The 13,827-nt window shown below is 38.2% G+C and overlaps 1 protein-coding gene across 5 annotated transcripts in view; it reads right to left on the bottom strand.

Moving 5' to 3' along the window:
- The window catches only part of LOC149009890 (uncharacterized), a 78,279-nt gene extending 65,349 nt beyond the window's left edge, over positions 1 to 12,930 (bottom strand). For all 5 annotated transcript variants that reach the window (XM_089163155.1, XM_089163157.1, XM_089163156.1 and 2 more), the window contains exons 1-3: positions 12,611 to 12,930; positions 11,884 to 12,416; positions 1,902 to 2,102 (exon numbers count right to left, since the gene is read on the bottom strand). In XM_089163155.1, the coding sequence (XP_089019281.1) occupies positions 1,902 to 2,102; positions 11,884 to 12,219 (537 nt within the window). In that variant the 5' untranslated portion in view covers positions 12,220 to 12,416; positions 12,611 to 12,930. The remainder of the gene's footprint in view (positions 1 to 1,901; positions 2,103 to 11,883; positions 12,417 to 12,610) is intronic.
- Positions 12,931 to 13,827: the final 897 nt, after the last annotated feature.

The following is a 13,827-nucleotide window of genomic DNA, read 5'->3' as shown; positions in this document are numbered from 1 at the left end:
TTGTCAACTTGGGCATGTCTAAAATCTATGCCCCAGCTTGAAGGGGAGCATTAACTAATGTAGCCTAGAATAACACCGACATGGGGTATTTTGGCCTTTGGGCTTTTATTGTTTAATGCATTTCACAGTTACTGTTTGAGATCTTGCCAAGATCTTGATTTTGAGAGACCTCAAGATGAGTTGGCTAGAAAAATGAGGAGAATACGATACCTTAGTCGACCAATCCATTTAGATACAAGGTCTCAGTGAGTCAACCTCTCAACCTCCTCTCGACTCGAGTTCTACCGTGCTTGCTGTTTTTCAACTTTTGGCCAGATTTCTCAATGGAAAAGTTCTTGAATCTCCCCCTAGACTACATCAACACTCCATTTAGCTCATCCACAACAAGTAATGAACAAGGATCTAGTGATTTTGAAGCCTTTTTTCAAACAATGTGAGTTTTCTTCCCAAATTTCGTTTTTTTCAAATAAAATGTTCTACATTAAGTTTTTGGATGCAGATTAAGTGTATGTTGAGCATCTTTGAACAATACACACTTTCCTGGAACCAAAAAATATTCTGTCATTAATTTATTTTTTGAATTTTGGAATTAGAAAAATTATTATGTGAAAAATTAAATTGAAATAACAAGAAAAATACTTATGTTTTGCAAATGTTTGTAATATATGTTAGAGGATCTGCTTAGTGAATTAGTTATTGATTTCATTTTACTCTTGTAATCTCGTGTTGTAACTTATAAATACATCAATGTTGTAATGTCATAATGTGGAATTGTGTACAATTGAACATGTTTGATGTATCACTTGACTTTCGAAGAAATGTTTTCATTTATATCAAGTAATGGTTGCGCATTTCATGTTTTATAAGTCTGCATGTTCATTCCTTCAGCATTTCGTTTTCCAAGTTAGGGCCAAGTTGAAACTCATACATACACTTGTTTTCTCACAAATCTAAGGCCGCCACTATGTATAGGAGGCCTAAATTAGGCTAAATACCAAACTTTAGCCCAACCTGACCTTTAAAACCCATCGAGATGCTGTCAAGTTCACTCCAGTTGAGCCTAGAAAAATTATCAGATCTCGACCGAGATCTCAGTTTTTTATCTGGCCAAGATCTGGGTATAGATTGAGATCTCAAACCATGTCCAGCCTAACTATTCTGTTAACAAAATCATTGGATAGAAGTACCACGTTACAACCACATAAATATAGATGAATTTTAGAAACTCACTTTATCTACAATGTGTTCTAAGTAGGAAACCAATAGAAGGGGGCAAAAATTAGAACTATCCAAACCATTAAAAAGATAAGAAGTTCTTATTAAATAAAACACTTGGCAAGAAGGGGGTGGGGGATAGTAAGCTAGAGTCACACACAAATGGAACTATAAAACAATTAATACAAGTGACTGAATACAAGTAATCAAAACAAACAGAAAACCTAGAAGGTTCCAGTTGTTCAGGCTGTTTGGTAGAACAAGAAATTGGACCCTTATTGGCCCAAACTAAATCAACTGAATTGCTACTGAATTAATTCCTTCTATTTTCATCTTCTTTGGTACTTTTTAGAGTACACTTCAGATCTACAACAGGGAAATCTTCAAACTAGGTAGCCAATTGAAATTTCTAAAACATAAGAACACTTGAATCACATGTATGATATACTTTTTCCACCAGCAGGAGGAGGTTGAGCCAGCATGCGAACTCAAGAGAGGATGATTCTAAGAATCCACAGAGAACACAACCATAGCCCAAAAAGAATACATAAGCATAGATTCACTTAAAAATCATCGTACAGTCGCTCTAGATTCACTTAAAAATCATCGTAGAGTCACTCTTGACAAGAAAATAGGTATGATGCTGGATAATGCACCCAAATACAGCTTAACATCTTATAATCAACCTGAGGATCAAATGTCAGATCTGAAGGCTGACAATGTTGTAGCATTTTGAGATCTATTTTTTCAGATTCAGCCATCTCTAATCCCCATGTCTTTCTTTTGGAAAAAGAATTCACAGAAGCCTCAAGATTAGCATCTGAATGAAGACCCACAACAAGAAAGTTCTCAAAAAGCGAGATTGGCTCTTCATACTTCTTACAATCCTGCAACAACAGTCCAATGTGAGCTGCTTAACATTAAGTACCAATTAAAAGAAGAAAAGGTCATTGGTAATTACATATTCTGGCAAGTGACAATAATAGTACAATCATTCAATTTCTTTTAAAAAAAATAGTGCCATTTTATAATAACTACTGGTAAAATATCAACTAGACAAGAAAAGTGGAAGAAAAAGATCAACATATTTTGACACAGAGTGCAATCTTCGGAGATGGACTTCCAAATCCCGCTCTCTAAGCACGATTTGGAATGCCATCTATTTTGATGTTTCAACTAGGCTCACTTCCATTCCCCACCCCCCACCCCGGTTGTTGATTCCCCAAGGAACAAGCTCATTGTTGTCTCCTGGGGTCTCAGTTCTTCTTTGCAGCCTTCCCTTTGAAGGCTGGTTTTCTTTTGTTCCTTCCTTTGTTTTAATATAATTATTTATTCATCCAAAAACAAAGATCAACATATAGAAGTAACACTGAACAATTATAGTTTTGGTGCTTCAAGCTCTTGATCCATTGGGATATGTTATATCATCAGATTAGACATACATTTCATTTTCCATAGTTATATATATCTAATCTTCCTAAAGACCCCCAAACAAAAACAAATTCAAAATTTATAATGTGAAGAGAGAATATAGAACATTTCTATCATCTTTTCCTAAAGATGAGAACAGAGCCTCAAATAGCTAAAAGAATAATTGAAACCACAATGTTCAGTAGGACAAACACAATGCGGACCTTAAGTGGCATGATCTTAAATCAGAGCATGTACACAGAAAATCATAGATTCATTAAACTCGTCAGTTGATCAAGATTTGACACATCTCATCCAACAACTCTCATTTAACAGTCAGACTGGATCATGTATCCAAGACACCCTTTTCCCCTTCATGTGATCTAAAGCCATCAAGTTTATTTAAAAGTGGCAACAGAAACAGAGGGAAGAAAACCCTTCAACTCTAGTCTATGGGAGAACAGTTGATTAGCCAGATACCAAAATCTCTATATGAACATTTTTTCTTTGTTGCCCCATCTGCATCAGTAAACCCTTCAACTCTTATATGGACATCATCTCTATACACTAGCCCACAGCCAGGAGACTTCCCAATATATGTCAATATCTGTAGAACCGCACCCCAATGAGACATCCTAGGGGCAAACAGATATTGACTCAACAGTAACTGGAAAGCCAATGTTAGGTTAAGTCATAGTGAGAATTCAATTTTCCAACACACTTTCAATACCTTTCTGGATCATCAAGGATACCTCCATCTTCTGGCATAAGCTTCACATTCAGGTCCATAGGAGTATCTAAAGGCCTAGAACCAAGCATCCCTGTCACTACCAACAAATCAAGTACATACTTCTGTTGTGACAAGAAAACCGCATTCAGAGATAGAGCAACTTCTATACCCAAAAAGTATTTTAGTGTTCCCAGGTCCATAGTCTGAAATTGTTGTTGCAGATATAACTTCCGTTGATCAATCCCTATAGAATCATCTCCAGTGACAAATAATGTCATCAACATAGACAATGAAAACTAAACTTCCACCACTAGAGTGATAGTAAAATACTGAATGGTCACTGTCACAACAAGTAAGTCCAAAATCCAGCACGAATGAAGTGAACCGGCCAAACCATGCCCAAGGCGATTGCTTCAAGCCATACAGAGACTTCTTAAGATGACAAACCATACCACTAACCACTCTCCCCTTGAGAAACAAACTCAAGAAGTTACTCCATATAAACTTTCTCATATAGATCACATTGAAGAAAGCATTCCTAACATCAAGCTACAACTAATGACACATAGCACCTAAAGAAATCAAAATTCTGACATATGTCATCTTAATAGGAGAAAAAAGGTGTTGGATTCTACTAGGAGTTAAATTAGAGGTTATGTTCATGTAAATTTTTATTTCTTGTTACCCAAGTAAGGGTGTTTATGTAATAGTATTGTTTCCACTTTATTATAAATAGAGGGCTTGAGATCACAATGATCAATCTAGCCATTATACCAATATCATGTTTCTCAACATGGCATCAGAGCCTAAGTTCGATTAAGGAAGGAAAGAGAAGAAAAAAATTTCACTGAGGAAGACCTACCTCCATTGCCGAGACGTCTCTCCAGGAGCCATCGCTTAGGGTTTTACGTGCTCTACTATACGTTGTATTTTGTTTCATCACCGAGAAGCAGGAAACGGAGTCGTGTGAGTTCAATTCGTTCGTTGTTGAGTTTGCGAGTTACAACGAGCATAGCTTTCAGTGATTTGAGAGACACATACTGAGCTTTTCCAAATTCCATCTTCTTCTTCAACCAAAAAAACCTGCAACTTCCCCATCACGCCTAAACCTACGACTTCCGCCATCGATCGTCTTCTGCCATCGACCATCGACTCTGCTTCCAGCGCCTTTTCTCTTTCACCATCACCATCACCTCCACCATCACCATCACCATCGACATCGTCCTTCGCCATCACCATCGACTTCGTCCTAAACCCAGGTAAACCTTCTAATTCTTGATTTAAGCAAGGCCCAGGGACGATGCTTCTGAAATCCCATTAAGCCCATCACTTGGACCAAACCAGACCAGACCTCCTTTGGCCGAACCATATTTTGTCCTCCAAATCTATGGTTCAAAATCCTATTTTGTTATATATATATATATATATATATATATTGATGTTTCAAGGGTTCATATTTTTCAGAGTTTGTAATTCTTTCATAGTTTTAGCCAAAAAAAAAAAGGAGATATGTATTTTTTTTGATCATATCATTCCTTAGAATTGTTTGGCTTGTTCGGCTATTGCATTCTGCGACGTTTTTGTTACTTCGAAAGGGTGAAGATTGAAAAACTACAGATAATTTTGTCAATATGACAACTATTGATGGTACTCCTACTCCCACTGGCTCCGAACATTACCCTACTCTTCATCCTCTTTCGGTAAGATTTGATGGAACAAATTATTTGATTTGGTCTCGATCTGCTTACCTGACTATTGCCGAAAGTGGACTTGTTGGACACATTACGGGCACCATTATCAAACCTACTACCACAGGCATTTCACAGGATAAATGGATCTCGAATGACTCTCTTATTATGTCATTTCTTTTGAATTCCATAAATCCAAATATTGCCCGTGGATACCTATTACTTGATACAGCCCAAATTTGGAAGGCTACTACTGAAACATATGGACAGTTGGGGAATGATGCACAAGTTTATGAGCTACGAAAGAAGCTTCATAAGACTACCCAAAAGGAACTAACTGTGGCCCAATATTATGCTGAGTTGTGATCTCTTTGGCAAGAGTTGGATCATTATGGGGATTATCACCCCACTAATCCAAATGATGTGACTACTTATAGGAAGCACGTTGATAAGATTCGGGTATATGACTTCTTAGCAGGTTTGAATGTGAGTATGATCAGATCAGAGTGCAAGTATTAAGTAGTTCTCCCTTTCCTACACTAGAACAGTCTTATGCCCTTGTTCAATGTGAGGAAAGCCATCGATTATCATGCTTCATGCTCCTATTGTGGAGAAATCAGCCTTACAATCTATTAGCACTAAATCTGATTCAGTTAAGGAGATTATCAAGTGTGAGCACTGCCATAAACCATATCATACCAATGCCAATTGTTGGAAGCTCCATGGGAAGCCTGCTGATTTTGAGCAAAAAAGAGCACAAAGAAAAGGAAAACTGAAAGCTCATATTTCTAAGAAAATTCCAAAACACCCTCTATAGACATTGGTTTTTCACAGGAGGAGTTAACTACTCTACGACGTATTATGTAGTCTTCTACTGCCAGTACAACCTATACCACTGCTTCCTCAAATACCCATACCAACTCCTACCTTACTACTTTAGGTAAAACTTTTACAAGCTTCCAAGTTTCTTCAGTCTCTACTCCTTGGATCATTGATACAGAAGCCACAAATCATATGACAGGATTATCCTCTTTTTTCTTACAATATTCTCCCAACTTCTGGAAATGATAAAGTTCGAATTGCTGATGGCTCTTATTCTTACATTGTTGGAAAAGGGACCATTCAACATTCTCCATCACTTTCTTTATCTAAAGTTTTACATGTTCCCTCTTTCTCTACTAACTTGCTCTCTCAATCGTTTTACACATGACTTAAATTGTAAAGTGATTTTTCCCCATCTTACTGTGTCTTCCACAATCTGGTCACGGGGAAGGAGATAGGACGTGGTAAACTAGACAAAGGACTTTATTTGCTCGAGCCGATTGGAGGATCTACTTCTACTCTAACTAGATCTTCTAATCAGGTCCATTCAATAATATCAGGCCTTCATCAGTGGCATCGTAGACTCGATCACCCCCCCTTTAGGAACTCTTAAGAAAATATTTCCTGATTTAGTTTCTTCTTGTAAAACGGATGATTTTTTTTGTGAAGCTAGCATTTTTGCAAAGCAGGCTCGTTCTACTTATTTACCATCTCTTTATAATAGAAAATATATTCCTTTTGTGCTAATTCATACTAATGTGTGGGGGCCTTCTGACGAGTGTCTATTACAGGCCATAGGTATTTTGTTACTTTTATTGATTGTCATTCTCGTTCTACATAGATTTATCTTTTAAAACAAAAAAAAAATGATGTTTTTGTGTTTGTGATTTTCATAATATAATTCAAACTCAATTCAATGCCACTGTGAAGATCCTTTGCAGTGACAATGGCATAGAGTATATTGATGGTGAATTTCAAAAATATCTCTCTGACTCTGGCATAATACACCAGACCAATTGTGTTGATACTGCTGCCCAAAATGGCGTTGCTGAAAGGAAGAATCGGCATCTTTTAGAGATAGCCCGTTCAATTAAGATTGCTATGAATGTCCCTGACCAATAATGGAGTGATGTTATACTCACTATTTCTTACCTTATGAATAGGATGCCCAGTAGGATACTTTATTTTATATGTCCTAATGAGATTCTCCAGGGAGCCTCCTCTTTTGTTATTCCCCCAAAGATTTTTGGATGTGTGTGTTATGCCAGAAACACAGCCCACCAGAGTAAGCTGGCTCCTTGAGGCCTACGCTGCATTTTTTGGGGGTATTCTCTACTCCGAAAATGATACAAATGTTATCATCCTCCTTCCAGGAAAACCATTGTATCCATGGATGTAATTTTTAATGAGTCTTGCCCTTACTATACACCTCTTCAGGGGGAGAGTCCTAGAGGAGAGGTGTTCTTTTCCAACTCTAGATCCTCCTATCACACACCAACACAACTTAAGAGTTCAAAAAGAGTTTCCTAACCAGGGGGAGACTTCGGCCAGTATACCTGAGGACTTTAATCCTCCCCCTTCATTTTCTAAACCATGTGAAGAACCTAGCTAGGAGGAGACCACTCCTCTGAGGCACACTGTTGAAGCCTTTCAAAACCATATTGACTAGAATAAGGAGGTGCAGACTTATCAGATAAGGAATTACAACCGGCCAAAGCAGGTGGAGAAAGGTGACACGTTACCACTTCAGTCTCTGCTCCCGGAATCAAATTCTACTGTTCTCCTTGAGGTATCTTCTTTTGATCTTCCTATTGTTGTGAAAAAGGAGTCAGATCTTATACTTAGCATCCCATAGTTAAATATGTCTTTTATGACTCTTTGTCTAACTCTTACCGTGCTTTTATATCCTCTCTATCATCTATAAATGTTCCTAAAAGTTGGCAGGAAGCCTATGCTAACAAGAGATGGAAGGCAGCTATGGTAAAGGAAATGCAAGCAATGAAGAAAAATGATACTTGGGAGTTGGTTACACTTCCTCCAGGAAAAAAACCAGTGGGCTGCAAATGGGTGTTTGTGGTTAAACAAAATATGGATGGATCAATCAACAAGTTGAAGGCTAGACTAGTTGCAAAGGGGTTTACCCAGACCTATGGGATTGATTATCAGGAGACTTTTGCCCCTGTCGCAAAACTGAACACTGTCAGAATTCTATTGTTTGTAGCTGTGAACAAAGATTGGAACTTGCACCAACTAGACGTAAAGAATGCCTTCTTACATGCGGAGTTAGAGGAAAAAATCTATATGGAAATCCCATATGGTTTCTCCAATAACAATACTGGCGGGGAAGTTTGTGGTTGAAAAGGTCAATTTATGGGTTAAAACAGTCTCCTAGATGTTGGTTTGGATGCCTCTTGAAGGCAATGACTTCTATTGGGTACAAACAAAGTAATGTTGATCATACACTATTTGTCAAGAAGTCAAGTACAAACATCACAATTCTCATTCTTTATATGGACGATATTTTCATCATAGGGAATGATGGTGAAAAAATTCAAAGGCTAAAGGACTTTCTTGACAGAGAATTTGAGATTAAAGATCTAGGGAAGTCACAGTACTTTTTAGGGATTGAGGTGGCTCGATCAAAGAAGGGTATATTCCTATTCCAAAGAAAGTATGTCCTAGATTTATTATCAGAAGTGGGAATGTTGGGTTGTAAAGCAATTGATACCCTTATTGAAGCTAGAGCTAAACTTAAGGAAAAAGAGGGAGAACTAGTGGACAAAGGAAGATACCAAAGGCTGGTAGAGAAGCTTATTTACTTGTCCCACACTAGGCAAGACATAGCTTATGCCGTGGGGATAGTAAGCCAATTCATGCATGATCCATATTTAGCTCATATGAAGGCTGTTACCAGAATATTGCAATATTTGAAGGGAACTCCTGGAAAAGGAATACTTTTATCATCCACTGATAATCTAAGAGTGGAAGCATACATTGATGCAGACTGAGCTGGATCTCCTGATGGGAAGTCAATTTTAGGTTATTGTACCTTTGTTGGAGTTAATCTAGTTACTTGGAGAAGTAATAAACAAAATGTGGTAGCTTTATCCAGTACAAAAGCTGAATATAGAGCTATGGTTCGTGGAGTTTGTGACCTACTATGGTTGAAAGGCTTGCTAGAAGATATTGGAGTCCAAGTACCAAACCCTATGATGCTATATTGTGACAACTGACAACAAGGCTGCTATTAATATTGCTAATAATCCTGTGCAACATGATTGAACTAAGCACATTGAAATTGATAGGTTTTTTGTCAAAGGAAAGCCGGAACAAGGGCTCATCTGCATGCCTTTTGTGAGGTCTGGAGACCAAGTGGCAGATATCTTCACTAAGGGTTTGAAGGAAGGAGATTTCCTTCCTATTATAGGCAAGTTGTGCATGACTAATATCTATGCTTCAACTTGAAGGGGAGTGTGGGTTGAGTCCTACTATGAGTTCAACTCTATTAGAGTTTTTGTTTATGTAAATTTCTATTACCCAAGTAGGGGTATGTATGTAATAGTGTTATTTCCAAGTTATTATAAATAAAGGGCTTGTGATCACACGGATCGATTAAGCCATTCTACCAATATCGTGTTTCTCAACAACCATGTCTCACCCTTTGGTTCTTGGTAAACCCCTCAATGAAATCCATACTAATATCACCACAAATACAACCGAAATTGGCAATGGCTAATTGGCTGCAAGAGAGCTGCTGGTTTCTTGGACTGATGTGTACTACATTGGCATGCATCGGAGCTGGCCACAAAATCTCAAACTGCGGCCTTCACCCCCACCCAATACACCACTCTTGTGAGTCATTTGTGAGCCCGAAGGAACCCTGAGTGACCACCGAAAGTGGTAGAATGAAACTCATACAGCAAGTTCGAGATCAACAGAGACCCCTCCGGTATCAAAAGTCTATCTTTGTAAAATAGAGTCCCATCAGAGCCAATAATTTTGGAATTCTTAAGAACCCCTAACTAGAGCCTAGACCACCTTCTAATAACGATCTGAAGCCTGCACCTCTTCATCCAACCTCTCACTTCCTTGCCACAGCTGCCAATCAAAATGACTGCAGTACTTTGCTACCTAAGTGCCTGGAAAATGCATCAGCCGCCTTGTTCTCACTGTCGGGTCAGTAAATGGCCTCAAAATGATACCCCAAGAGTTTCATAACCCACTTTTTGTGGTCCACAACCACAAATATATTGGTCCAACAGATACTTTGAACTTCTTTGATCAGTCCTCACCTTGAAGTGTCTCCCAAGCAAATAATGATGCCACTTTTAAATGGCTAAGACAATCACCCTAATTCCTTCTCATCCAGTGCTTGGGCTTGTGGGGACAGCATTTGACACCAATATGCAACAGGATGCCCCTCCGCCTTGTTGTTTTCATTATGCTTGTGAATATCAGTTCTTGTTTGCTAATATCTATTTTTCTGGTTATTGCATGAGCAACTTCAGTAAATAATCTTCATGTCAAATAGTTCTCTTAGTATTTATTGGCATCTGCAATAGTTCCTTGTGCTCAAAACCGATGTAGTTCTTTTCAAATTTTTCTTGTTAATCCAAGCTAGAGCCTTCATTATTATGCTCTAGCTTGATGAGGAATGTAAAATGTTAACCATTATGTGTTGCTAGGGGGGAACATACCCATATGTACCATAAGGCTCTATGTGTGACGTATGCATATCAATTACAGTTGTTATTTTTAGTGTTCAGTATTTAGGAAATACTCTAGCATGAAGTATATTCAATTTTTTTTTCTTTTTTTAGTTGTTTTATTCGTTTTTAGTACTTTCTAACTTTATGTTCCTAGCTTTCAGAAAGTATCTATGATAGTTGTGTGATTGCTTTGGCCCCACTTTTATAAATATGAATCACGAGAAGGACGTGGCTTTTCTCTTGCAGTTTCTCCCTTCTCTGCCTTATGCTGCTTCTTCTTCTGCTCCATGTTGTCTCTGATTTTTTAAGTTCTATTTTGTCATTCTCCTCAATGCAATTACTCAATCCCCCAGAGGAAAAAGTTGGTAGCTTAACTGGGATGGCTCCTCCTTGGAACCAAAGACCCCTAGGTGCCCTCTTTTTTCTTTTGGTTTTTATAAGGTGGAGTTGTTAAGATGTAAAGCTTTATCCTAACTAGGCTTTAAATTCAAATTATTAGTAGCTAAAAGAGGGCAGTTTTATGTTTACAAGCCAAAGGTTTGAAGAAAGGAAAGCTGGCAAAAACAAGAGGCATTAATTAGAATTTACAATTAGGCAGAACTAGGGCTCAGATGGCAGAAGACTAACAACTTTACATTGAGGGACTGAAACTCCAGTCAGTTGATAGTCTTGCAAGGGTCTAAAAGTAGTCCAAGGGGAAAATTCCAAAAATAACAGAGAGCATAAAGGTCTCTTTGGATTGGCCAGAACAGGCTATGGAGCTAAGTTGGGTGAGACTAAGGCTCTCCAGTTAGGTTTATTGATAATTTGACAAAGCATTCTCAGTTTAATTTTTCACCCTCATTTTGTACTGGATCACTATTGGACAAGATCTGATCCTCTTTAGACTCTAAACGATCTCATAAATAAAACTATGAGAAAATAGAAGTTCAGAGAAAATTTACTTATATCACAATCTTTTCTTCTTCTTTTTTTCTTTCTATTGCCATCCGCTTACGTACAGGATTCATTATGCTAAGGATCCCATGAACCATGTTTAAAGAAGGCAGTGAGTGAGCTGGGTAAGGTCATCTTCATCATATTAGCAAAGCCTAAAAGTTTGATGTCATTAGGAATAGAGATAAAGCAATTACACTTCAATTCCCAGTAAGATGCAACTAGAACAGAAAATGAAGCAGGGGTGGAGTACGGAGAGAGATGATCAAGTTCTTGTTAAAACATTGACGATACCAATGCTGATGAAGCCAAAAGACTCATGATCAGTGAGCAATCAAAAAGATATATTTCTGAGGCACCAAATTGGACATACCATAGTTTTTGAGCGAAGCTGATACCACTGACGCTTTTGGTCTGCCAGCCTCTCGGGGTTAAAATGTGAACGAGAACTCTTCTCAGTTGTGTTGCTACCCCATTGCCAAGCCTTCTGTAGCTGAGTCTTCCATCTACGAAAACTACTACTCTTTTTAGTAAAATTTTCAGTTTGAGAACGACGATGCCTTGGTGGGATAGGGGGAGGAATGTTTGAACTGTTCACATAAATATTATTTAGTGTTGGGCCAGCCGTTCCAATAGTCTCCACGGAAAGTTGTGGCAAGACACTTGAATTAGATGGATGCTGACCTTCACCTGTGTCCGCATCTTCCATTGTTCCCAGTAGACGTAATTCAACTCGAAATGGAACATTTCTCGCTCAAAATCCCCCGGAAACATTCAAAACCTCGAGTTCTTATATATTCTTGAATTCTGGACACCCAATATTGACGGAGACAGAAAAAACTGCCCCGGTCGCCCATTGAACGTAAGCTAAGAGTTTCAACGCTTCGCAATGCATTTAATTGAGGCCTGAATGCATAGAAATTCTGAATCAAGACCAACGAATTCTCTAGGTAGGAAACTAAATTGATTGAAAAAAATATATAAAATCTTGAAGCTAAAAGTTAGTATGGAATGACGTAGAATTTAGATTCGACGTCTGTATGAGTGAAACAAATTAAAAGAAAGTTAAACGTTAAAAACAAAAGTGAACATTTGACGACCTTATTGCATTACTCTGCTGCATTTTAGGGTTTCATTTGTGTTCTTCAGCAAACCATCTTCAAGCAGAGATCACACCAAGCGGGGGAACGAAGACGAAGCAGCTTGTATTTATCCGATTCATGCTTGATGTTTCGCTTTTGAGATCACGATCAATCACTCAAATGTCCCGAGAATCGAAGATTTGCGGGAAACAAGATTCTTTTCCAGGAAAAAATGAGTGCTTACGTCCCAATGAGCTCCATTTGTAGCAAGGTCAGTGCCTCAGTTCAGCATATCCATCCAACTTCCACGCGAACGAGGGGGTGGGTATTTAATAAAAGCTGAGATAAGCCTAACCGCCTCTAAAGTTGTCTTTTAGAGCTTTTACTCTTATTTTATTCGATCAAATCAAAATCCGCTGGACTGGAATTTAATAATATTTTTAACAACCGGTCAAATGACATCTCAAAATATTCTATTTCAACGGCGTTGAATCCAGTACGGCGATAGATTAGGTAGTTTATGTAAACTAAGGCCATGGACCGGACATATATACCATTTTCTTTCCGTGGACTGGAAAAGAGACATAGATAGAGATATACGGTATACCCATATACGGTATACCCACGTCCCACGATATGAATTAAGGATTTTTTTTTTTTTGGTAGGGTCGTATGGTATCATGGGATACTTTAAACCTTGGATATACCCACGTCCCACGAAATCCACGATATGAATTAAGGATTTTTTTTTTTGGGTAGTAAAATTAGATTCACTTCAGTGTTGCAAGCCATCGGTCAAGATCAAAATTTCAATCGAGATTTTGATCTCGACCATCAGCTTCACATGCTGCACATGCTTAAATGCACAATATTGAAGTCACACCAGAGAAGGCTTATTGCTAGTTGCATCGTGTTATATGTGGGATAGATTTTTGCTTTTAACTAGATTATGTCTTAAGATTGGCATGGACCACAGATTTTCATCAGTACATCATTGACACTTTTTCTTTTCTTCCTTTTTATTTTCTTTTAGAAATGGGTCTACATGTTAACTCGTGACCCACGAATGGCATCAAACACACATAAATCATGAAACCATAGAGTCCAACACGCAATGGGCACAGCTTTACAAGCAAGAGAGTCAACAACAACATTACACTCGAGGAAGAAGAGGGGAGAGCACCTATACATGCTCTCCATACCATATTTTGGAATCCGGATCATCACCCATGACG

This window comes from Hakea prostrata, chromosome 7 (genome assembly GCF_041222555.1).
Source record: "Hakea prostrata isolate BN-2017 chromosome 7, UWA_Hpros_2, whole genome shotgun sequence".
Lineage (NCBI taxonomy): Eukaryota > Viridiplantae > Streptophyta > Magnoliopsida > Proteales > Proteaceae > Hakea > Hakea prostrata.
The sequence above is the reverse complement of the archived record's forward strand: the minus strand, read 5'-3'. Positions and strand labels throughout refer to the sequence as shown.